Here is a 24,680-nt window from a genome sequence, read left to right as displayed (position 1 = left end):
CTCTGACAACAAAATATCAAAGTTTTTTCTATTTTGCTAAAATATATATTAAAACCTAACCATATCGATAGCCACCGATAGGCAAAGCCGATTGGAATTGATAGTTGTCGAGGATTGCAGCGTCTGCGGTGCCTGGTCACACTATCTATGCTTGCATTTCGTCTGTGGAAATTTCATTTCACAAAACCCGAGATTGTTAAATTAAGCAAATAAGAGCGTTTAAGATCGAAGTAAGAAAAGCAGCAATATGCTGCAGTTAAATATAATTGTGAGTATCGCTAGCCGAATTTCCGAGAACGCATAAACACACGCACAGACATTAGTGCGAGCACACACTCGCACAAACAGTCACACGCACGCACACAGACACACACTCACCCACTGCATTGTTTCTGTTCTGACTGTGGCAATTTCTTTTCGCTGCTCTCTTTTCGTCTATATTTTTTGTTGTTGAGTTGTATTACAGTCACGGTAATTTTCTTCAACTTTTAAATACGCTATACATTCGCGTGTGAAAAAGAAGAGAGTATGTTTGCTTGAAACAGCCCCGAAACCAAGGAGAAATGCAGCAGAGAGAGTGGAGAGAGTTTTAAGTGTTGTTGTTGCTGTGGCTGCCAGTGCTGCAATAATGAAAATTCGGTGAACCAGACACAGGCATACATACGTACATTTCTCATTTTCACTTGTTTACTGTGAATTAAGCGGAAATTGGCGTAAAAAGAGTGTGTGTTTTTCCTGAAATAAAGTGCGTGTGTGTCTGTTTGTGTGTATGTGGGGAAAAGGAGTTTGCTGCAGTCTTCTGTTTTGTTGTTGTGTCAACCTTGACTTACGCATCTCCCCTCCACTTCTCTTCTTTTTCGCTCTATTCCTCCGCTCCTTTCTCTCTCTTTTCGCCTTGCACCTTTCTGCGCTTGGCGCTCATTTGACATTTTGCTCAAACATGTTGCGTTTGACATGTGTGTGTGTGTGTGTGTGTGTGCGCTCGTGTTTGTGAAAGAAAATAGTGCAAAACAAATGAATCGGAAATCCAAGTCGTACACCTCATTTCTTTATAATCCAAAACACAACAACAAAAGTCTGTTAATGCGCGCGCGCTCTGTTTGGGTTTCCTTTTGTTTTTCCCGTTCTTTGCACTGTTGCCAGTTGGAAGTTTCTGTCCAATTGGCTTGGCTCAGCTGACAAGTGCAGTTAGATTGCGAAAATACGGAAAAAGAGACTGAAAATGTTCAAGAGAACGAGCGCGATGGAGAACCCAAAAATCAGAATTGAAATTCTCAATCGAAGCGTAGCAAACGCATGTGTGTTTTCTACTTTCATTTTTGTGTTCCGGAATTCTTGTTCTATTTCATAGTAATCAACCATAAATGTCACACTTCTCAATTTCATTGCAGTTTATTGAACACGCTGACGTACACGTTTAAACAACAATTCGATGCCCAACCTGTAAGCGATCGACGCCCGACGCCTTTTAAGCTAGAAAACAAACATTCTATACGAATCACTTACTCAACGCCCAACCAACGAAAGAGGAGCAAAAGGGAGAAGCAGGAGGCGGAGGAGGAGGAGCACCACCCATAGTGGTGGCCACCTGCTGCTCCAGAAGCTCCACAAATAATTGCCGAAATGAAGGTGGATACGGTGAAGCTGAAGAAGGGCTCCTCAGAGCTAACGGCCGAGTGCCGCGAGCTCATAGATGAGCTGACCAAGCGACGAACGCGGGCCGAGCTCCTTGAGTTCCTCGACACCGTCCACGTCTGGATCTATGGCAAGTGCGAGCTGTACCACTGGATCGAGATCCTTGACCGGTTCGACAAGATCCTCGAGGAGGCATCGCGCCATGTCAACGGCAACGAGTTTGTGCTGCAGTGTGACACCAACTTCCAGGAAACGGTAAGGACAACGGTTAGTTCTCATGGTGTACCTTTGAACAATTCTTCAGGTTTCCACGGATTCATTCAGCTTAAATATCTGTATTGAATCTATGAAAAGTTGTCCTTCTTGATGAAATGAATAGCAGAATTCCGAAAGTCCGCAAGAGAAGAACTATTTACAAAATTTGACCTAATGCAATTCCTTTAAAACCTTTTAATAAAGTGTATGTTCTTCAAAACGTTGATAATATATTGAATTTGCTCTTATTCCGAGAATGTGAAACCCAAAAGACCTTCAAGTTCTTATGATATATACAAATACACCTCTATAATGCCATTTATCCTTCTCAGGATGTCACACTGCTACTGCACGTACTCAACTTTACCACACTGCTGATCGAGCACTCGTTTTCACGTCACCTGTACAACTCCATCGAACATCTGACGGTGCTGCTCTCTTCTCAGAACATGGACATTGTCCTGGCCGTCCTCAACCTGCTCTACATGTTTTCCAAGCGCAGCAATTTTATACCCCGCCTGCCGTTCGAGAAGAAGGAGCTACTGATCGTCAAACTCTTCAACATAGCCGAGGTTGGTCCTGTTATTGGTTGTGGTGGCCTTTCGGTGTTTTTTATAATGAGTTATATTATTTTTTAGCGCTGGGGCGATCCTAATTATGGCCTGTCGCTCAAGGACTGCTGCATTGGCGAGCCAAAGCTGGAATTCCTCTACCAGCTGTGCATCGACTATGTGGACGAGCACGGTCACGCCGCCCAGCTAGAAATCCCTGACATGATGGACCTCTGCCATACGGCATCAGCTCCCGAGGTGATCAAAACGATTGCCGGACAGATCTCAAAGCCCAGTGAGGCAATCAAGGTGTGTTGCCAGAAATTCAACATTTCAAAGATATTAAACTGACCAATGTCCTCCATAGATGCGCATTGCCCATCGGGTGCGCTTGATCTCAGGCTTCAACAACTACAAACTGCGACTTCAGTTCGTCCAGGCGCGGCTTCAGGCTGTCTCTATTCTGATCTACTCAAATGCCCTGCAGGACAATACGGACAAGGTGTTATATGCCGGCTTTGGCGAAGAGCTGTGCGAGCTGATTGACAAAGAGGACGTGCATCTCGTAGAGATAAGGGCGGCAGTGCTCCGCACACTCACATCGATGCTACACTTCGACCGCAATCCGAATGTGCCAAGGTAAGCGATTGACTGCGGCTAAGTTGTCTGTGTTTTATATTCCCCGATAATTGCTTTCCTTTATTGTTTTCTGTGCAGCAGGGCCGGGTCGCGCCTGATGAAGATCGTTCACTACACAGGAGCCGAGCGGCAGGGCGGGACGCTGCCGCTGCTGGTTCGCGACTGCATCGATAATCTAACCACCCACGGACTAACCGAGCGTTACCCGCTCATCTTGGCCACCTCACTTTTCTCTTTGCTGTATCACCTGGCGAGCTATGAAATGGGCGGCACTGCTCTTGTTAAAAGCGGCATGATGCAATCCCTGCTGTGCGTTATCAGCTGGCCAGGAGTCGATCTTGAGCACATCACGTTCGTGACGCGAGCAGTGCGGGTGATCGATCTGATCACCAACATCGATATCGCCCGCTTTCACCAGAACAACGGACTTAACGTGTTCATTGACCGGCTGGAGAAAGAGATAAAGAGCTGTTGCAAGGCATTGGCTGACATCGGCATCACGCTGAAGGAGTCAACACTACGCGACGATCACAAGTTGGACACCTCGCTGGACCACGTTGACGAGGATGTGGAAGGTGCGTAGTGATAAAAACGGTTTCTAACCATTGTAATGACATAAGTCCTGCTTTGATTTCAATTTCTGTAATCTGGCATTCAAGAAACAAAAATCAACATTATTATACATCTAAGTTTACTGATCTCTCATATTGAATTTCTTAGTAATAGACGATTCTTAGTAATTATCTTGTTTTCTTCTTTGGTTACCCAATTTCCCATTTCAGATGGTGCTGGAGAGAACGCATCCGTGGCCAGTGGAAGTGGATCGCCGCGTCGCGAGAACTCCAGTGATGGCGTCTCTGGTGCTGGCAACAGCGCATACAGAGCTTACCATGAGCATAGTGGTGGAGCTGGCTCAGGAGCGGGACTCCTGGACATTGGCGGAGCACGCAGCTCGGCAGGCGGGGGAGCATCAGGTACATCCGGAACGGCTGCGGGATTACTCAACAGAGATGGGAGTGCTGCTCGCCCGCCAGCTATTATGTATCCAACAAATAGCTACTACGCCCGTCCACTGGCCGAACGCAAGGCGGAGCTCTCTTCGCAGCTGCCGAGCAGCCTAGCGCCGAAGAAGCCGTCCTGCGTCACCCAGCGAGCCGCGCTTCTTAAGTCAATGCTGAACTTCCTGAAGAAGAGCATCCAGGACCATGCCCACTTTAGCAACATGCGAAACATCATGGAGACTAGTCTGACCCAATCGCTGCGCCACATCATCGCCAATGCAGAATACTACGGACCCTCGCTGTTTCTCCTGGCCACCGATGTGGTTACTGTGTACGTGTTTAACGAACCCTCGCTGCTATCTTCGCTGCAGGATCTGGGCATCACCAGTGTCATGCTAAAGGCGCTGCTCCAGAAGGATGTGCCAGCAACTCGGGAGGTGTTGGGATCCCTCCCCAACGTATTTTCCGCCCTGTGCCTAAATGAGCGCGGATTGTTCGAGTTCCTTTCCTACGATCCGTTTGATAAGGTGCTGAAGGTGCTGCTTTCGCCGGACTACTTGGTGGCCATGCGACGGCGCCGCTCCTCTGATCCGCTGGGCGATACGGCAACCAACTTGGGCAATGCCATGGATGATCTGATCAAACACCATCCCTACTTGCGGGCCGATGCCACAGAGGCGATTGTCAGGCTCTTAAACGAGCTAGTTCGCCTTGGCTCTGATCCCAGCTTCATTTGCTGGCGGGCGAACAAGGAGAGCAGCGGCTCTGGCTCCGGTTCCGGGAGCCATGGCAGTGGCCATCACGTGGCCTCAACACCATCGCCCATGGTCATGGTAGCTGGCACGGGAGGATCTTCATCGGTCCTGCAGGGTGCAGCGGATACAAACGATAGCAGCGGAGATGACGACGATGATGATGACGAAATGAGCTCTGCATCACAGCAACAGCAGCAGCCCACGACACCGGGTCAAAGTGGAGGAGCAACCACACCCAGAACACAACAGGCGGGAGGGGTTGTTGGAGCTGGAGCTACAGGTGCGCCGGCAGCAGCATCGCAAGCCGTTAAAGTGGTCACCCCACCGGAGCGGGAGGCCATCCCTCTTATCGACTACATTCTCAATGTGATGAAGTTTATTGAGGCGATATTCAGCAACAGTCCTAACGGCGATCACTGTCGCGAGTTTGTGCTCCATGGGGGATTGAAGCCCATCCTGCAGCTGCTGTCACTGCCCAATCTTCCAGTGGATTCGCCGGTGTCCACCACCTCCCAAGCGGTGGCCAATGTCTGCAAGGCCATACTGAGCCAGGCGCAAGAAACCAAAGTGCTGGATGTAGCACTCAAGCAGCTGGCGGACATTGTGGCCCAGCTGAAACCACTGATCAAACACTTCACTTTTCCCGGCGGCAGTGTCCTGTTGGCGGAACTAGTCTGCTGCCAGCGGCTGGAGGATGGCTTTGCCAACGCCGAATACACACCAATTCTGCACAACATGAGTTTTGTGCACGGCTACGTGGTGATGCTTGTGCATCTCTGCCGAAACGCCTCCAACGACATGCGAGCCATTCTTCTGAAGCGGTGGGGTGTCAATCGGGAGACCGGAGTCCAATTGCTGCAGCAGCTCGTCCAGCTGTATATCTCACTGGTGTGGGAGAGCACAATCCTGCTGAATCTTTGTTCCGATGAACCCACCCAGCACCCGGATCTTATCTGGGATGAGATCGCAGCCCAAATGTCAGCGGCAGCTGGTACTGCGGATCCCCTAACCGAGGCAGAGCTCTCGAGGAAACTGGAACGCGCTGCGGAATTCCGTACAAAGTATACACCTGAGGAGCAGTTCCGATACATCAAATCCCTGCTGGCAGCGAGCTCCCGATTGGGAAGAGCACTTGCTGAGCTACTGGGCACATTGGTGAAACTATCGGTGGGATCACCACAAACACGGCAGCGTCGCATCAACGATCTGATCAGTAATATCAACAAAGTTCCTACACCAGAAGCGCGCGAAATAGCCCGCATCCTCAGCTCGATCCTGGTGAACGGATTTAGTCACGAGAGCATTCTGCCCAAGCCTGTGCCGAAACTAAAGCTTACCTTCCTCATTTGCTCGGTGGGATTCACGGGTCCAATGCTGTTCGACGACAAGCGTAGCGCCTTCCATTTAATGATATCGCAATTCTGCGCTGAGAACGGACTGAAGGCTTTCTTTGAGATGTTCTATTGGGCCCTGTCGCTGGATAATGTATCCCAGAAATTCGAGTTCGATCAGTGGGCTTCCATGGAGGACTTAATGCAATCCCATGAGGATGACAAACGTGATTGTCCGGAGGGCACAGGCGAGTTTCTCGATGCTTGGCTGCAGCTGCTCGAGAAGATGGTGAATCCTCGAGCCATGTTGGACTCGCCGTACACGATGAGTCCCCGTCTGAATTACCTGCCCGACTCGGTTCCATTTGAGCCGGTCTTCTACCTAATACACATCCACCAGCTAGCTATGCAAGCACTGCGCAGAATCTGGGCACGACGCCCGATTCCCAACTATGGACCGAGCATGTTTGAGACCATGATTCTCATCCTAAAGCATCTGATCAAGTCACACCAGACGCTGCTGGATCGCTATCACACTCGAATGAAGGAGATCAAGTTCGAGAACCTGTACATCCGCAGCACGGATGATGGATTGAATGCGGATCACATCAAGACGCTGACGGACATGGGCTTCATGCACTATCATGTCATCGAAGCGTTGAGGACAAATGCCTCTTTGGAGGAGGCCACCGATTACCTGCTGAACAACCCAGAGGCAAGTCCGTTATCGACGACTGGTGGTCAGTCGGGCAGCTCCGCTCCACCGCCGCCGCCACCGCCATCGACTTCGACAATGGACATTGACATGGATCTGCCCGCGGATGGGGAGTCGACGCAAAGCAAATCCTCCACTTCGCCCAACTCTAGCTATGACTACAAGCACCTTAAATTAATGCCGTCGCTGATCTTTGATCGCTTCTGCGACGAAGCCATCTCGAGGGCCTTCGAGTTCATGGAGGCAATACCGGATACGGTCAACAGTGCTGCGGATTTGATTGCCGTGCTGTACAGACGCCACAATCACCTCAACAAGCAGGTATTTGTCACCAACTTTGTGCGCAACATCATACAGTGGGTGGACTTTACACTGCAACTGTTCGAACCAGCCAAGACAACCGGATCGAAGGCCTCACGCCTAGAGGAATGCCTAACCGGAATGACAGCCACCCGGCTGTTTGTACGCCTCAAGACGTCGACGCTGCTGCTTGAGGAGAACTACAGTGATCTACATCGGCCGCTGGTAGAGGCAATAACCGCCCAGGACGCCATGGTGTCACTGGTCAAGCTGCTGGACTGCATGAGCCAGTGGATGTTGGAACAATCGACCGAAACGAATACCGGCCAGCAGCGTGCCACGGTGCCGCGTTGGGTGCAAAATCTGGTGGATCTAATCGATGCCATTGATAGCATCAGCCACATCCTGCAGCGCAAGGCCAACATGCGAGCAGTAAGCAGCGATGTGTGGCGCTGGTACGATGCCTCCACGGGCAAGTGGAATGCCTACTCGGAGGCCAACAACGAACTCATCCGAAATGCCTATGCGGCCGGTGAACGCTGGCTGCACATCAACATTGGACGCCAGCGGTGCACCGTGAGTCTGAACTGCATGACGCAGGTGAGCGAAGCATCCGGAACACATCGACCTGTCTGCCCGGCCCTAAAACTCAGCGAGGCCATTACCTCTCTGCACAATCCGATGGCACCCCACAAGGTAGAGCATCTGCTTAATCGCGTTGTGCGCACAGCACCCGACGGATCAGGAACTGTGCATAACGATGAGCTGATTTCACTGCGCCAGCTTATCAACATTACCGATGGCCAGCAACCACAGACGGAGAATTCAGGAAATCCCAACGAGGAGGCGACAAATGAAGACGGCGCAGCAGCAGCCAGTAGCGGATCCCCTCCTGCCACTATGACGACGCGCAGTAAGTCGCGGCAGAAGAGCGCGGCGGCTGCTGCAGCTGCCAAGAACAAGTCTCAGTCGGGTGGCTCGCCACCCATACCCAAGCGCACCCAGAAGATCATACTTAACGAGGAGCAGGTGGGCCTGAGCAAGTTCGATTGCGGGCGCATCATTGGCAGCATTGTAGACCTACTGCAGCCATCGCATCAGATGCTTAACGAGACGAAGCTTTCGCTGCTCCGTCTCTGTGCGAGATTGACGCGGAACTACGATAACGCTCAGGTCTTCATCCGGCGGGGCGGAGTGCGAATGCTGCTGCACCTCCAGCAGGCATGCAGTTTCATGGGTTTCCCTACCTATGCGAACATCATTCTGCGTCACGTTCTAGAGGCTCCGCCCGTGCTCCAGGAGGCCATGGAACGCGTGCTGGGCATGCGAGCAGCCGGGATAGTGCCTGTGGGTCATCGCGACCTTATCTACGTGCTCACTCAGGTGTCGTCAGCGGTGTCGCGCAATCCGCAGATTTTCGTGGCTGCCGCCAAGGAAATGCTAAAAGGAGAGTATCTGCTGAACACGAACAGCACAACGCTGGCAGACGATGCCCGTGTCATGGTCAAGTCCAAGTTTGGTCAGCAACCGACGGCGGCGGCTGGTGGTGCCACGCCGACACCACCACCTGCGGCCAAGGATGAGCTTAAGGACGATCCTCAGGTGCAGTCATCGGTGGCCGTGCTCAAGGATCTGTTGCATGGACTGGTGCAGCCGTGTTGGCACTACGGCGGCACTGGATCTTTGGATCGCGGTCAGGGCGCTGCCGAGCTACTGCAGCCGGATCAGCCGCCAGGGACGGCGCAGGGATGCCACGATGATGAGGTGAGTTACCTGCGCAAAAAAGTTGTTTTTTTACATTACTAGCTGCATATGCATATACAATATTTGACTACTTTTGGTTTTAAAATTTTCATACACTAAATGCTATTTTATTAGTTATATTTCCGATTCCAGGAAACCCCCGCACCCGTGTCCAGCAAGAAGCAATCCTCCAGCGGCGGAGGTGCTGCAGCTGCTGGCCAAGCTCAGGCGACGGAAAAGTTCGAGCCATGCTGTTGCACCTGGCACATACCGACTAGCGGACACACCCATGCCAAGCCGACCATCTCGAGGGCAACTTTGCTGAAACTGCTGGCGGATTCGACCCGGGCTTACCAGTCGCTGGTGCCGCGTGTCCTCTTGTCACACGTTTACACACCGGCGGACAGTCCCCTGATCTCCGCACCGCAACAGACGTTCCTGGGCGTTCTCCTTGATCGCTTCCTGCCCATAACCCAACGGCATCATGTGCCCGAGGTCAGCACAATGACCCGCGTACTGATATGCTCCCTATCGGACTGCTACCAGCAGCCCGGAGTCCAGGTGCATGTAGCTGAGGAGCTGCACGCTGCGGTCGCCAGAGCCCTGGCCCAGCCGGATTCGGCCGAGAAGCACACGAGACTGCAGGTCTTGATGAGCCTCTTCCCCAATCTCATTGAGTCACCAATGCTGTACGACAAGGTGCACATGCACCGCAACAATATGTACCGGGTGCTCCTACGCCAGGGCGTGATGACCTATCTGACGAAAGTGGCCCAGTACAAGGATCTGTCCAACCACAATACGCTGAGCACCCTTGCGGCCATTCTGCGACCCATGGAGATCCTGCTGAGATTCAGCGTGTCCACCACAACGCTGGGATCGAAGAGGATTCTCTTTGGCGGTGGCGGCCCCGGCGGAGCGAATGCATCTGGCAATGGCAACAACACTGCCGGCGGCAGCAATGGCAACGGACCAGGATCTGGCAACACCTACGGCACCATTATTAACCGGCGACTCTACCCTCGTCTGGCGGCACGCACTGGTGTCAGTTCTGCTGTGGAGCGTTCCAACGCTATGGGTGGAGAGCACGTTCTGCGAGATATCATACGAAATGTACTGTCGGATCGGCGACATGCCTTTGAGTTCATCTTCAACTCGGACGATATGGCTGTGGACTCCGAGGACTCAGCTGCTCCAGGATCTGGAGTGGGTGGAAGTGGCTCTGGAACGGGTAGTGTCGGAGGTGGCGTGTCGGGATCAGGATCGGGTGGCAGTACCGCAGCCGTTATCGACGTAGTCGAGGAGCGTAGCAATGGCGGAGATACCAACGATCCTCCGGCAAACGTGAGCTCTGCATCCTCTGCTGCAGGACAATCATCGACCAGTGGAGGTCCAGTGCGTCCAGTGGTCAACTTTGATCAATTGTGGGACGATTTCCTGCAGAGCGAGGGACTGCGTTTGGCTTCACGGAGCGGCGGTGGCGCCGGATCCGGCAGTGGATCCGTTGGAGCAAGCTCAACCGGGCAGCAAAACGGAAGCAACACCACAGCCAGTTCCACCAACTCAGGAAACAATTCCGGCAGCGGAGATCCTCGCTTGCGCACCAATCCCGATGTGGATGTAGGCAGTGGCAATGGTAGCGGCAGCGGGTCCAACGCAGGTGTCGTGAATGATAATGGAATCAGCGGCGGCGGCGGAAGTGATGGTGCGTCCACCTCATCAGACACGGGAGCTCCAGTTGGTGCTCGCGATTTGAATGCCTCACTGCTGGGCGATGTCAGTACCTCCGATTCGGACTCGGATGCTTCCACAGAGAACGACGAGCGAAATGAGGAGGACGAAGATGAGGATGATGACGCTCCCGATGAGGATGTGGATGAGCACAGCGAGACAGATGTGGACGAAGAGCGACCGCGCCAGTTCATCGAGGTCTTCGATCACATCTATGAGCCGGAATCCTCTGAAACCGCGTCCAACGATGCAGATGTGGATAACGATGATGATGATGACGAGGATGAGGACGATGTGGACGACGACGATGATGACGACGAAGACAATGACGATGAGGATCGGGAGGAGGGTCAGAGTGTTATGGATGCGGAGCTGGAGAACCAAATCGACATCGCCCTCGCTATGGTGTCCTCGAACAATCGTCCCAGACGCAGTGCAGCGGTTAATGCTTCTGGCGATGGTTCCGCCAGTCGACCCAATCCTGACGACGAGGTGGATGATGAAGATGACGATGTGGATGCTGATCCCGATGGAGATCCTGACGTGGATCCAATTGGCGGACCATCGTCTGCCCAGGCGGAGGCCTATCTGTACGAGCGACTGGGCAGCGGCTTAATGCCAACACCACCTGTTGGTTTTCGTGTACGAATGAACAGCTCCATTGCCCAACCTCTTGACATTGATGTGAATGGCGGAAATGCTGGTAGTGGAAGCAATGCAGGCGTGACCGGATCAGCCGGTGGCTCTGGCCGAGGATCTTCTACGGGCGGAACAACAGCTAGTATTGGAGCCATTGCCTCAGCCGCATTGCGACCATCATCTGGTTCGTGGATGGCACCGGACTTTAACTTTATTAGAATTTCGGGCATGGATACTTCCATGGGCAGCGGAGCAGCTGTTGGTGGCAACGCCAACGGAAATGAGGTGAACGTCTTCCTGACACCCTCCATGTCACTAGAGCGCACTGGTGGTGCATCTGGCAGCGGCCAGACCATGAGTGAGCTGCTTAACGAACAACCATCGGTGGCTGGCGGAGGTGGTGGCGGAGGATCAACCTCCGGCGGAGGTGGCGTCAGCGGGGTCGGTGCAAACGGTGCCACCACGGGACAGCATCCAAATGCAACGCTCTGCACGAACGGGGTGCGCCGTCGATTGCTATATCTGGACCAGCAGTACTGTGTGTGCATGCCCACGCATCAGAACCCCACTGAAGAGACCCAGATGGAGACTTTCACTCAGGATGGTGAGTATTTGGGTTCCTCTCCTATCAAAAAAAAACACCCTAATATTCTTATGCATCCATTACAGCTCTCCACTGGTGGCTAGAAGAGGCCACGCTCCTGGACATGGAAAGCCAGACGGACGCCTGTCTATATGCCGCTCATTTTCTCCTGCCGCATCTCATTAAGGAGCTGAAAACAGCGCATCAGCAGCGCAAGCAGGAGGAGGCCGCCCGCCAATTGGCCACCAATTCCACAACACCGGCGTCGGTCTCCAGTGGAACTGCAACATCCTCCAACACAACGTCTGCTGCGGGCACAGCAAACCCCACAGCGACAGCATCGATTGCGTCCAGTATACTGGCGAACGCCGGTACTGCGGGCTCAGGAAGCAGCAATTTGGTAGTGCCCCCAGTGGCAGCCTCTGCCACGGGCGGCACCCGCCGCAGTTCGATCCCTGTGCTGGTGCCGTCAATGTTTGGTCCCTACGCAACAAGTACAACGGCAAACAGTGCCAGCAGCGATGCCACGGCCACAACGGGCGGACCTGCGAGACTTTTCTGTAAGTACATATCTAAATATTAAGGTAAAAATGTACTCAAGTAATTATCTGCTTGCAGCGTCCATTGACAACAGTGGCTCCTTGGAGACGCAAACGACAACGCGAGCGCCTCGCCAACGCGGTGGACTGCGCCAGCATAGTCAGCTGCCCTTTAACATTTACGCCGAGATTGACCTAACTAACGAACAGGATAGCGAAAGCGCAACGTCCACCAGCACGACAACAGGGACATCAGCTGATGGAGCTGAATCACAGCCACAGCAGAACACCTCCTCTTCGGCGGCACAGGTGCCGGTGCTACAGCATCAGCGCCATCCACCGGTGCCACTCCTGCCGTCCAGCGGAAGACCATCGCGACCTCACTCGCGTCTCGATGAGGCAGAGCTGCTCCTGTTGCAGGTAACATTTGTGTGGTTTAAACTTTCGTACACATTCTAACCCACATTCTGTCGGCATTCCAGTTGGCCGATCGCCAGATACGCAATCGCTTGCAAGGATCCAGTGGACACACAAATTCCTCGCGGACTTCAGGCTCGGCGCTAATTAACGCTCGGCCCAATCGCGACCTACCCGCCTGTCTGCAGCGTCTTGAGCACCCGCCCGGCTCCATTTTCCACCGACCCAGTGCGAACAGAACGCCAGCTCCGACGCTTGTGTCCATGCCGACGCCAATGTCTAGTGCGGCTCTGGAGCAGCTAAATGTCACCGCTCCGGATGTTGGGGGAACAGACAGAAACTTTGCCTTGCCACCGTCCCTTGAAGTTGATGTGGATGTGCTGCCTGGCATTCTCGACATGCCGCAGCAGGAAGCGCAACCAGAGGACGATCAGTTGTTGCTGCCACCACCTCCGCCGCCACCGCCCAGTGATACGACGCCATTGGTCTTAACAGAGGACGATCTATGGCCGGGAACGGTGGTCAGTGCTGGCAATAGAGAAGAGTCGTCCGTTTCAGCGGTAGCCACAGGCAGCACAGAGGCTGCAAACGAGTCAAACCAACAGGAACCGACGCCAGAAAGCAGCGAATCTACTTCTCCAAATCCGCAGGCACCTTCAGCAGAACCAACGCTATTGGAATCAGGCGCTGCAGAAGATACCTCAGCAAGTACACAACCGCCAGCATCAACAGAAGAGTCCGCCTCTACTGGTGCACCGTCTGGTGGAGCGAGCGGAACAACAGCCACCATAACGGACATGAGTCCCGAGGTGCGGGCTGCTCTAGGGGATCTGGAGGTGCCCGAGGGCGTGGATCCTTCCTTCCTGGCCGCTCTGCCTAGCGAGATGCGCGAGGAGGTTATCCAAGAGCACCTGCGCATGCAGCGCATCCGTCAGCGAGCGCAGCAGAATGCCATCCAAATTGCCCATGACTCGCTGGTCGAGGTCAACCCAGAATTCCTCGCCGCCCTGCCACTAAACATACAGTCGGAGGTGCTGATGCAACAGCGCATCGAACAGCAGCGACAGGCGGCTCAGACTGCCAATCCGGAGGATCCCGTTGACACAGCTGCTTTCTTCCAAAACCTGCCAGAGAATCTGCGCCAAGCGGTAAGTTTAGTTATCCATTTATTAATTTGGCTTTTGAGCAAAACTAAACTATGTCGGTTAAAATTTTAGATACTCACCGACATGGAGGAGTCGCAGATAGCCAGTTTGCCGCCGGAGTTGGCTGCCGAGGCGCAGTTCCTGCGTCGCGACTGGGAATCTCGCAATGGTGCCCGCATGGATGCTCATCCGCCCAGCAATGCCTTATGTAAGTAATCATACTTCCTATAGTTGGTAGCTTATAAATCCTAATGACATATACACATTTTTACAGCCCGGTTCCAGACAACGCTCCAGAGCCTGGACGAGGCACGCTGGCACAGCTCTATTTGGTATGATGCGAGTGGCAATGCCCAGCCGCAACACCATCAGCATACTACGATTGTGCATCACCATGCCCACGCACATCATGCCCCAACCATGGGCAAACCACTGGCTTTACTGATGATGGAGGACGAGAACATTCTGCTCGATCCGGATTCGTTGGCCACACTCCTGCTCTTCCTGTTCGTCGAGGACCAAAAGGTAAACAGCATGCGACTGCATCGCGTTATCCGCAACCTGTGCCACCACGAACCCACCCGGGACTGGATCATTAGCGCCCTGATTAGCATAATCCAGAAGACCAACGAGGACAACGCGAACTTCGGTGCTGGTCAGGCGGGTGGCAAGCCGGAGTGGCTGAAGCTGCGTGTGGACGCTGCCTTTGGCTATAAGAGCAACATATTCCTCATTAACCGATTGTATGAGGGCAGTGCCCGGAGCATCAGCATCAATCCGCAGGCGGCACAGATGATAGTGCGCAACTGTCTGGACCTGCTGTTCGTGCTGGCCAAGCACTATCCGTCCAGCTTTGTGCCCTATAATCGTGAGGTGAAGGCCAGGCGAATATTGAGTGCGGTATTTGGCATGCCATCGCCCACGGCCGGATCGGGAGGAGGTGCAGGATCTGGATCTGCAGCGACTGGTGGTTTGACAGGTTACGATGAAGTACCACCTGGTGGAACTCTGGACTTCCGCTCACGATTCTGTCGCTATCAGGTGGCCAATCGGCTACGTGGCATACTCGACGATCATCCTGCCCCGAAACCCTCAGCGCCCTTAGATGAGGCACCTTCCACATCGAAGGCGGCGGCGGCAAAGGCAGCTGCCACGGCCAAAGTGGCCACTGGTAGCCAGAATCAGCACTCGGTACCGTACCAAACCAACGCCAAGAACTTCTGGGATGTTGTGCTGAACATCGATCGACAGACACAAGTGCGATTAGCCAATGTGGCCCAGTTTCCGCTAACCTCGCAGCCGGCGTGGGAATGGCAGGCGAATACCGCGGACTTCCTCTCGTTCAGCGACTCACCCTTCGGCCAGTTGCTGGAAATGCTTCCCTACAAGGTTATATGCCGCTCGCCCCATCTTACCGATATGCTGGTCAAGCTGCTCGCCTCGCTCAGTACAGAGTTGCCCAAGGAGGAGGAGCAGTTGCCACTCAGCGATCAAATGCCCACACTGATACCCATTGGCCAGGTGGCGGGGGCAGCGGCACCAGCCGAGAATACCCAGCCCATAGCAACGGAAATTGGTGACGGTGTGGCCGCCAACATTGAGGAGCAGGCTGCTCCGGCCAGCGGTAATCCTGCCTCCGGTGATAGCAATGCGGGAGCGAAGCGAACCCAGCTGCCTACTTTAAGTGTGGCCCTGCCGGTGACGCCATCGAAACCGCGTCGCAAGATCTACTCCAAGAACTTTTCGCAGCTCCAGCTGGTCATTGAGGTGCTGACCCACCAGTGCGGCACCACCGAGGGTCTGGACAACGTAGCCAAGCTGATTGTGAATTTGACGCAGTGCTCGCAGGCATCTAATGCCATTTTCATTCAGTACTTGACCGCTGCGATATTGGGATTGGCCGAGGAGGTGCGTCAAGCGATACAGATGCTTCTCAACGAGATTCGCATGTACAACATTCATCACGGCGTGGCCGGCACCACCTCACAAGCTGCGTCCACTTCTGGGGCAGCTGCAGCAACAACTGGATATGTACCCACAGTGTCGGGAGCCAGTCTCTTGCCAAACTTGGCCGTGCACGAGGGCATAATGCAAGATCGCTTCACCGCAGAGCACGTGATCATTTCGGCACCAAAGAATGCCAAGCCCACCTGCGAGTTGCAACTGCCGTCAATGAAGAAACTTATGTCGAACTCGTCCGCCCAGCCGTACTTCCTGCGAACCCTAAAGATCTTCATGCAGGTACGCGACATGTACGAGGCGCAGAATGGTTTGTCCACTGGCGGTGGAGTCGCTGGTGCTGCCGGCGACAACGACGATGATATCATCGATATTGAGGGTGATGGAGGTGCGTCCGGCGGCAGCAGTTCGGACATGGCTCCCGGATCTGCCAGCACAATATCTCCTCCGCCACCCATGGAAACCAATCAGACCGCACAAGATGGTGATGATGACGAGGAGGACGACGATGAGGCAAGAGCTTCCCCGGGAGTTGGCAATCACGCAGCGGCAAGTGCTAGCAAGTCGACCAAGCCTACTCTGAGTCAGATTCTCTGCCTGGACGTACTGTGGCACACGCTCAGCGAGTGCCTGGTGGCGTTGGAGGAGTCCAAGGACGAGTTCGCCGTCCTGGTGCTGCAGCCGACCGTGGAGGCCTTCTTCCTCATCCACGCTTCGCATCGCGGTGCCGCAAAGAAGTCGGGTCGCAGCTCTATGCCTGGAGCTGTGGGCTCTGGACTGCGCGCAGCTGCCGGCAGTGGAATCGGAGGACTGGGAGCAGCCGCAGCGTCTGCCCAGGAGTTCAGTCCCTCGATGGACGATGCCAGCAGCGCCAACACCCTCAGTTCGGCTAGTTTCGATGGTGAGTTTAGGAATATGCAAAACATTATTCATATAATCAATCTGCTACATTTATATAAAACCAGATGAGCCGCGAATGCAGGATGCATCCACAAACACGCCGCTTTCGGCGAACGCCTCCGGCAACACAGCGCTGAGCGCGCACGAGGCGCAGCTGAGGCAGGACCGTCAAAAATTCCTGCAATTCGCAGAGAAGCACCGCACCGTGCTTAACCAGATACTACGCCAATCGCCAACTCATCTCTCCGACGGGCCGTTTGCCGTACTGGTCGACCACACGCGCATCCTGGACTTTGACGTCAAGCGCAAGTACTTCCAGACGGAGCTGGAGCGGCTAGACGAGGGCATCCGGCGTGAGGAGCACACGGTTAGTGTGCGTCGCGTAACCGTTTTTGAGGACTCGTTCCGTGTCCTGTACCGCCTGGGGCCGGAGGAGTGGAAGAACCGCTTCTACATCGTATTTGAGGGTATGTTTTGGACCTATAAAAATGTATTACTAGTGATTTTTATATTGTTAAACTCCCTTACAGATGAGGAAGGCCAGGACGCTGGCGGCCTGTTGCGCGAGTGGTATGTGATAATATCCCGCGAGATCTTTAATCCGATGTATGCCTTGTTCTGCGTATCGCCGGGCGATCGCGTCACCTACATGATAAATCCCTCCAGCCATGCAAACCCCAATCACTTGAGCTACTTCAAGTTTGTCGGCCGCGTAATTGGTAAGTCGGCTGTTATTTTCGAAGACTTCCCCTATATGAACCCTTTTAATGTACTTCAATAGCCAAGGCTGTGCACGACAACAAATTGCTGGAGTGCTACTTCACTCGATCGTTTTACAAGCACATCCTGGGCAAGCAGGTGAAGCACACAGACATGGAGTCTCAGGACTACGAGTTCTACAAGGGCCTCGATTATCTCATGAAGAACGACATCTCCACTCTGGGCTACGAGCTGACCTTCTCCACCGAGGTGCAGGAGTTTGGCGTCACCCAGATCCGGGATCTCAAGCCAAACGGACGCGATACCGCCGTGACCGAAGAAAACAAGTTTGAGTATGTACAGCTAGTGTGCCAGCTTAAGATGAGCGGCTCCATCCGACAGCAGTAAGTATATATATAAATATTATCCATACCATGGATTTTAAATCGTATTCCCCCCCACAACAGACTGGACGCATTCCTTGAAGGCTTCTACGACATTATTCCAAAGCATTTAATTTCGATATTCAACGAACAAGAACTGGAACTTCTCATATCCGGCCTGCCGGATATTGACATTGAAGATCTAAAAGCGAACACCGAGTACCACAAGTACACCTCTAAATCGGCCCAGGTGAGACCTTGATTGTGAATTTTCCTTCTTCTATCCCGCTCTAAACCATGTCTTCCAACATGCATTAGATTCAATGGTTCTGGCGTGCACTGCGTAGCTTTGACCAAGCGGACCGCGCCAAGTTCCTGCAATTCGTCACTGGTACATCGAAGGTGCCGCTGCAGGGCTTCGGCTCACTAGAGGGCATGAACGGGATTCAAAAGTTCCAAATCCATCGGGACGATCGATCCACTGATCGGTTGCCCTGTGCACACACCTGGTGAGTAGGAATTCTCAAGTTAAAAGATACAAACCGTATTAACATAATCCTTGCTCGATTGCAGCTTCAACCAACTGGATCTGCCCATGTACAAGTCATACGACAAACTGCGGAGCTGCCTGCTGAAGGCTATACACGAGTGCTCCGAGGGCTTTGGCTTCGCCTAAGATGGGACAACTGTGTCGGCGGGGCCAACCAGCCAGCAAAGCAACCAGGATCCAACCAACCATGGACGCAACACTATTCCTACAACGCCCTCAAATGCACGGGGGCAACGACGAGAAATGCATAATTGATTTGAATAGAACAGAACAGCCACAGCAAATTTGCGATAGCGGCAACAGAAACTGCATACATACACAGTACATATAGTTATATAGTATATATAAAAATGTTGAATTAATTATTAATTTTCGCGCCTATATATATACAATATATATTTTCTTAAATTTTCAAAAGAAAACGGAAAAATCTAAGGAAACCTAACGAAAAACACAAAAAAAAGGAGAAAACTGATACACACGCGAAACAGCATATTCGATTTAAAATTCTCTGCGTAACTCATTTTATATAGTTATTTTGTTTTGAAATCTATCTCTGTCGTTTTGCACATTTTTATCAAAAGAAAAGGATTTATATTAAAGAATACACACAATTTGGCATATTTTCATTTACCCAAACGCGAAACCGAATAGCAAAGGATTAATCGTAGTATATAGATCGCAAATGCACATAAACAGATTACACACTTTGGTTTCTTGTTTACTTAAGTGAATGTACCGAAGATAAAGGGAAGCAACAAAAAATAATTAAATGGATTAAAGTATTTTGATGTAAGAGATAAGTCCTTATGTTATGCATTTTATGTTTACCTTTGGAATAATGAGCCGCAGATGTAACTTAAAGAATGTGGAATAAAGTAAGAGTAAGCTCATTTATCATAATAAATTTTCAGAAATCACTTCAGATGCTCATCATTGATAAATGTGGCTGGAAAGGAATGTGGCTGGGTACCCCAACTAAATAACTACATATATAAGGATTGAAAGTCGATCCTTTGTGATTTGATCGCTTTTGTATTTTAAATTCGATAGTATCGCAACGGTCAGCGAAAGATCGATATCTCATGCACCGATCAATATTATCGATTATGACATCGAATTTTCGGACAGCTGTAGTCCATATGGATTTGTTTATCCGAAAAGAACTGACTTTGTCTACCAGCACCGTGCTTGAAGATGTGGAGCCGCATTGCTTCAAGCTACTCACCTGGCTGCACGCTTGCAAGGAGGAGATGCACTCCGAGCACCGTCATCTGCGATTGAACCAATCCGTTGTGGAATCCCTGCTAAAGGCTCACCTGTACCTGTTCGAGTGTTATGATCGCTTCGGGGAATCGCTCGCCGAGCGCTGCGATTCCCGGGGCTTCTTCGCTGGCTGCGCCACATTGGAGGACCGGCGGAAGTGCATTCGTGAGCTGTGCACCACCATTGTGAACACTCGAAAAGGAGAAGCTCATGCGCCAATGCTATACCTCTCGCATCGGACGTTCGCTGAGATTCAGCCTGCGTGGAGTGGGATCAGTGATCTGGAATGGTCGGAAATACGCGAATCGGATGCGCTCTCTTCCAGCGATTTTATCAATCCCGATGTTCAACAGATGCGGCGGCTAGTCAAGCGGATTGGCCGCTTGTCCAGCGTTGAGGACATGCAGACCGCACTAAAGCGCTCTATGGAGCTGATTGGATACCAGGTGTGGCTGCAGCTTTTTAGAGAGTCAAAGGACAGTGACATCCACAACGACTGCAAACTTATGCGCAACATGATCTGCGACACTCTGACAGAGGGTGGATCTACGGCTTGCACCGGCTTCCTGCACAATATCTTTCTCTTCGTATCGCAACCCGCCAATGAAATGAGATTCTGGGCCAGTATGGAGCATGCACGTCTGGCTGGCAGCTTGATCGCCTACCTAATCGACCATTGGAATCGCCACCTACCCTACTTGGACATGGATGAGATGCAATTGACCTCCGATGCTCCCATCACTGCTGTCGCAGAGCTGCCCGTGAACGAGGCCACATATATAACCCACCTGATGCTTGCCACCGGTTCCATATGTCGACGGCACTTTGCCCAGCAGCTGCGCGCCCAGCTGCCCGCCAATTTGTGGACGCATTTGCTGGAGCTGCTAAATAAAGTGGCATTCGTTTTCAGTTAACTACACTACGATTTTAATCATGTTTCGGCAAAAACTCGCAGTTGCCATCGGTCAGGCGAACTACCTTCTCGCCCTTCTCGGCCAGGATCTCCTCGATGTTGCGCTTGCCTTCCAGATCTGTAAACCAGTTCAGATTGTCGGCGATCAGGTGGTGACTGGAGCAGCCCTCGCAGGTCACGATGACAACGCCGCGTTGGTATGCCAGCTTCGAAATGGTCTTCATGTTCCGCGTCTTGCACACCTTGCAGGTGTAGATTAGCTGCATCTTGCCCTCCAGTTTTGCCAGGGGAATGCTATTCGTGGCCACCGTCTTGTCCGCATCGTCCTGGAAGTAAGGGAAATTTATTTTATTTAGGTTTTGTTTGTTATTTATAACTTTTAATTATTACATATGATTTATTTTTTTTTTAATTACAAACATTTTAAAATAACATTTTAATACCAATATGTTGGTTTATTTATATTTACAATTTATTTTCAAACTTACCGCTGGTGTACTGCAGTGTAAGCTGCGGCAAATGCACGTGTAGTTGTTGCTGCTTTTGCTGCTGCTGAAAACAGCTGTTTGTGTTATGGTTGCAAAGTGCTGCACTTGCAACTGCAATTGTGGGCTGTCTAAAGCTTGGATTTGTGTTCTTCGGGAACTGGCGAATAGGGTGCGTCTTGTCACGCCGGCGCTGATTTTATACAATTGTCTTAGGGCGGACATATTCTTGATTTTATTGATATTATTTAACTTGGTCGAAGTGTGTGAAATACGCTCCAAGTTAGTGATGGCCCTTCTCTCATTTCAAAGGTAGTCGCTGGTCACGATGTTGAACAGTTACTTAAGCAGTCACTGGTGCAGAATTATTAGTGATCAAAAAATTGCTGAAACTCAAGGATATTTTACAAAATTGGAAAACGATAATTCCACTGTAAAATATTATGTTATTGAAGAGTCCACCTGGACTCTGGGACTTACAAATAACTTCTTCTTTAAATACGTAGTCACGGTTTCCCCGCTAGCCCGTGACTCTGCCAATCGATGACATCTGTTGATGCCATCTCACGTGATACTATCGACAGTACTATCGCTCATCTGGTAGTAAGCACTCATATTTTCGAATTTTTTGTGTGGAAATTCTCGACGAAAACAAATTATATAAAGAGCAGGAACCGATGGCGACACGTGTGGTGGCAACGGCTACAGTGCGGGCGGTCAAGGGCCGCAAGTTAATCCCGACGCGGGCAGCTCTGACCCTGGTAAGGAAACCAAAACCTGGTGAAATCAGCGCGTGCTGCTGCTGATGAAGTAACAGTCCCCCTTCGATCTGACGATTCTGATCTCCCCCAATCCTTTCCAGACACCTGCGGCAGTGCTGCGCATCAAGACGCTTCTGCAGGACAAACCGGACATGGTGAGTGACTGCTGACAAGTTGTCCTGGAACCATTGTTACATTTCAGTGGGCATTCTATGGCCCTATCATAAGATCGCCTACCACAATCGAGTTCCTTAGTATTGCCCAAAGTATTAGCCATAAATATAAGCCTGTGTTCTGCCTTTGTCCGTTAATCTATGTATCTAGATTCTCAAAATGTTGACCCTCTCGCAGACATACCTAATTTTCTCAGTCTAAGGTGAACAAAAGGTTTAGTATCAGTATTTTTATCTTGTTATTCAAGATTTACCTTTTGAAAGAAGACTACCGCGTTTTTTTTTTGGTCTATTATCAAGCATGGCGTAAATAAAATATTTAAGGGTAAATGAGCATATAAGCACATATATAATGGACAAGAATTCGATGTTGTTTCTGCCACAGGTTGGCCTAAAGGTGGGTGTACGGCAGCGAGGATGCAATGGGCTCTCCTACACGCTGGACTATGCCAGCCAAAAAGGTAAGCCACTCTGGACAAAATGCTAATCGGTGGAGATCTAATGCTTAGCTTTCTTTGTTTATGTTTGCCAGCAGACAAGTTGGACGAGGAGGTGGTTCAGGATGGCGTAAAGGTCTTCATTGACAAGAAAGCGCAGTTATCGCTACTGGGTAAGCTCATTCTATATACGCAATGCATTGGACAACCCAGGTAATACAGTTTATAATCCGCTTTTAGGCACCGAAATGGACTTTGTCGAATCGAAGCTGTCCAGCGAGTTCGTGTTTAACAATCCGAACATTAAGGGCACATGTGGCTGCGGCGAATCATTCAGCATGTAAACCGATGGAGATCCGGAGGAGATCCGCCGGCACCCGCCTCGCAGACAGACCTAAATTAACCAAGTTAAATGCAGTACGCGGCCTGACCTTGTATCTCATTTCTTTGTTGGCAAAAGCACCGCATCCTTTGTAAATTTTACTTCGCAAACGAATTCTAAATGTTAAGTTGTGTTCTATAGTTAAATTTTAGTTGTAGCGCTAGGTAAGTGACCCACCCGCTTCCTGGCCTCAGGCTGGCAGTTTGTCCTCTTTAGCCCTAGTTCAATATATAGACAAGGAATGTTCTAGAAAAATCGCTTTCGAATCAAGTTTATTGTGTACAAAAAAAGACTTAGACTACGTGCTTATTACCGCTGATTAATGCCCTGGAAACCGTACTCATCGTAGTCGTCGTGCGTGTAGACAAACTCGTCAAAGTTTGGGCTGGTTGCCACCTCCTTGCCGCCGTACCAAGCGTACCGTACCGGATCTTCGGGGCAGATGAGCGACACCTCCAGATCGTCGGGCACTAGAGCGCGCAAATCCTGCTTGAGGCGCGGCAGAAATCCGGGAAACTGGGCACTGCCGCCCACAATAAGGATGTTGAGCAGGAGTTCACGGTGCGCCTCCCAGGGGCAAGCCTTCAAGCAATCGGCCACCGCCTCCGGAATGCCCACCTGCTGCACACCAATATCCGAGGGATTGAAGAGCAATTCGGGCACGGTGAAGCGTTCGTTGCAGAGCGGCACCATTTGCTGCTGCTCCTCATCCTCGCGCGGCTTGCCGGGTATACGGACATAGCCCCGTTTGACGGTGGTGAAGTCCGGAAGGACATAATCCACGGTGATTTCGCGGCGCTTCTCCTCCGAATAATGCACCTGCATCGCCTGCTTGAAGTCCTCCGCCACAAAGCAGACATCTTCCTTGATCTGGTTAACCACATGACTCTCGTCCATAACGTTAAGGTGGCGATAGGAGATCAGCTCCTTCAGGTGGTTGGTCAGCGCCTTGCCGCCCATGTCGATGCGTCGTATGCCCTCGAGAACGCGCCTTCCCAGCACAAAGGGAACAATGTGGGTGAAACTGTAGCCGACATCGATGATAATGCAGTTGAGCGACTGCATTGTGGTGCGCTCCTCGCTGTCAGCGACATAGTTAAAGGCAGCCAGATCGGCAGCAGTGGTCTTGTATACACCGGCCACCCGGTACTCCTCAAACAGCATCTCCAGCATCGCCTCCTGGACGCTCTGGAAGTTCATCTGAGGCTCGGTGATGACAATATTGCGGTTTTCCAGCGTACAACCGATACCGTCCTTGCTGAAGATGTAGTCCCACACCGTCTTCTGTGTATCCCAGTTGAGCAGGTAGCCGCGCTGGAACGCCAGGATGTAATAGAGCGCCGATGTGTCCCGGCATTCATCTATCTGATTGCCTACAAAAGCGCGCCGCCGCTCGCTCTTCGCTTTCATGATGCAGTTGGGTACCACCTGCGGCTCGTCCTGATTGGCCAGGCCCACTTTGGCCGTGTGCGCCCCGTTGTCCAACACCACCACAGCGTTGGCCATTCTTTCCGTAGTTCGCGTTGTTGATCTATAGCATTTTCCGAAAGACAACAAACGAAATTTCGTCTGCTTTAGTGCTGTCGATTGTTCTAGCCATTTTTTTTTATCGGATCTAGCGATATTTATTTCAAATTCGGAAGTTTTGGTATTTTCTACAGTCAATAAAAATGTAAAATGTAAAATTACTAATGTTTGGTATTTAGTATATAATAAAAATACTAAATAATACTAAAAAAGAGGTGCCCTCCTCTGCGATTCTCAAAAGTCACACTTAACCAAACGACTTTTTC

The 24,680-nt window shown here is 51.5% G+C and overlaps 5 protein-coding genes across 12 annotated transcripts; 3 read left to right on the top strand and 2 right to left on the bottom strand.

Moving 5' to 3' along the window:
- The first annotated feature begins 106 nt into the window (after positions 1-106).
- On the top strand, positions 107-19,363 carry LOC122624763 (E3 ubiquitin-protein ligase HUWE1). Of its 7 annotated transcripts, none has more exons than XM_043804451.1 (19): positions 107-230; positions 1,392-1,902; positions 2,223-2,462; positions 2,529-2,750; positions 2,809-3,080; positions 3,159-3,655; positions 3,863-8,946; positions 9,061-11,899; positions 11,965-12,438; positions 12,497-12,837; positions 12,900-13,982; positions 14,052-14,187; positions 14,254-16,839; positions 16,904-17,305; positions 17,369-17,557; positions 17,620-17,941; positions 18,005-18,170; positions 18,239-18,429; positions 18,494-19,363. In XM_043804451.1, the coding sequence occupies exons 2-19, from the start codon at positions 1,624-1,626 to the stop codon at positions 18,594-18,596; spliced, it is 15,426 nt and encodes a 5,141-aa protein (XP_043660386.1). In that variant the 5' UTR covers positions 107-230; positions 1,392-1,623; the 3' UTR covers positions 18,597-19,363. The 7 variants fall into 7 exon arrangements, with proteins under 7 accessions (XP_043660386.1, XP_043660391.1, XP_043660389.1 ...); XM_043804456.1 differs by having other exon boundaries at positions 112-268; positions 1,392-1,890; positions 9,079-11,899; XM_043804454.1 differs by having other exon boundaries at positions 112-268; positions 1,392-1,890.
- Positions 19,364-19,612: 249 nt separating this feature from the next.
- Positions 19,613-20,650, top strand: LOC122622975. Its single transcript, XM_043801803.1, has one exon. The coding sequence runs from the start codon at positions 19,613-19,615 to the stop codon at positions 20,648-20,650; it is 1,038 nt and encodes a 345-aa protein (XP_043657738.1).
- Positions 20,640-21,444, bottom strand: LOC122622976. Its single transcript, XM_043801804.1, has 2 exons — positions 21,138-21,444; positions 20,640-20,975 (listed from the first exon to the last, which is right to left on the bottom strand). Exons 1-2 carry the CDS (start codon positions 21,357-21,359, stop codon positions 20,664-20,666), a joined length of 534 nt encoding a protein of 177 aa, XP_043657739.1. The 5' UTR covers positions 21,360-21,444; the 3' UTR covers positions 20,640-20,663.
- Positions 21,445-21,708: 264 nt separating this feature from the next.
- LOC122622977 (iron-sulfur cluster assembly 1 homolog, mitochondrial) lies at positions 21,709-23,014 on the top strand. Of its 2 annotated transcripts, none has more exons than XM_043801805.1 (5): positions 21,709-21,895; positions 21,997-22,050; positions 22,454-22,529; positions 22,601-22,678; positions 22,746-23,014. In XM_043801805.1, exons 1-5 carry the CDS (start codon positions 21,812-21,814, stop codon positions 22,847-22,849), a joined length of 396 nt encoding a protein of 131 aa, XP_043657740.1. In that variant the 5' UTR covers positions 21,709-21,811; the 3' UTR covers positions 22,850-23,014. The 2 variants fall into 2 exon arrangements, with proteins under 2 accessions (XP_043657740.1, XP_043657741.1); XM_043801806.1 differs by having other exon boundaries at positions 21,711-21,895; positions 22,604-22,678.
- A 128-nt stretch (positions 23,015-23,142) lies between these two features.
- On the bottom strand, positions 23,143-24,467 carry LOC122622974 (actin-related protein 6). The gene has a single exon (XM_043801802.1). It carries the CDS (start codon positions 24,391-24,393, stop codon positions 23,197-23,199), a length of 1,197 nt encoding a protein of 398 aa, XP_043657737.1. The 5' UTR covers positions 24,394-24,467; the 3' UTR covers positions 23,143-23,196.
- Positions 24,468-24,680: the final 213 nt, after the last annotated feature.

Source organism: Drosophila teissieri, chromosome X, assembly GCF_016746235.2.
Source record: "Drosophila teissieri strain GT53w chromosome X, Prin_Dtei_1.1, whole genome shotgun sequence".
Classification (NCBI taxonomy): domain Eukaryota; kingdom Metazoa; phylum Arthropoda; class Insecta; order Diptera; family Drosophilidae; genus Drosophila; species Drosophila teissieri.
This window is presented reverse-complemented; position numbering and strand designations above follow the sequence as displayed.

Bases quoted from the DNA above. Each gene is read 5' to 3' on its own strand.
- LOC122624763 (XM_043804451.1), top strand. From the start codon at position 1,624: ATGAAGGTGGATACGGTGAAGCTGAAGAAGGGCTCCTCAGAGCTAACG. The intron at 13,983-14,051 runs GTAAGTTTAGTT...TTAAAATTTTAG, and splicing joins CAGAGAATCTGCGCCAAGCG to ATACTCACCGACATGGAGGA. The intron at 18,430-18,493 runs GTGAGTAGGAAT...GCTCGATTGCAG, and splicing joins TTGCCCTGTGCACACACCTG to CTTCAACCAACTGGATCTGC.
- LOC122622975 (XM_043801803.1), top strand. From the start codon at position 19,613: ATGGATTTGTTTATCCGAAAAGAACTGACTTTGTCTACCAGCACCGTG.
- LOC122622976 (XM_043801804.1), bottom strand. From the start codon at position 21,359: ATGTCCGCCCTAAGACAATTGTATAAAATCAGCGCCGGCGTGACAAGA. The intron at 20,976-21,137 runs GTAAGTTTGAAA...CCTTACTTCCAG, and splicing joins TACACTGCAGTACACCAGCG to GACGATGCGGACAAGACGGT.
- LOC122622977 (XM_043801805.1), top strand. From the start codon at position 21,812: ATGGCGACACGTGTGGTGGCAACGGCTACAGTGCGGGCGGTCAAGGGC. The intron at 21,896-21,996 runs GTAAGGAAACCA...AATCCTTTCCAG, and splicing joins CGCGGGCAGCTCTGACCCTG to ACACCTGCGGCAGTGCTGCG. The intron at 22,530-22,600 runs GTAAGCCACTCT...TATGTTTGCCAG, and splicing joins GGACTATGCCAGCCAAAAAG to CAGACAAGTTGGACGAGGAG.
- LOC122622974 (XM_043801802.1), bottom strand. From the start codon at position 24,393: ATGGCCAACGCTGTGGTGGTGTTGGACAACGGGGCGCACACGGCCAAA.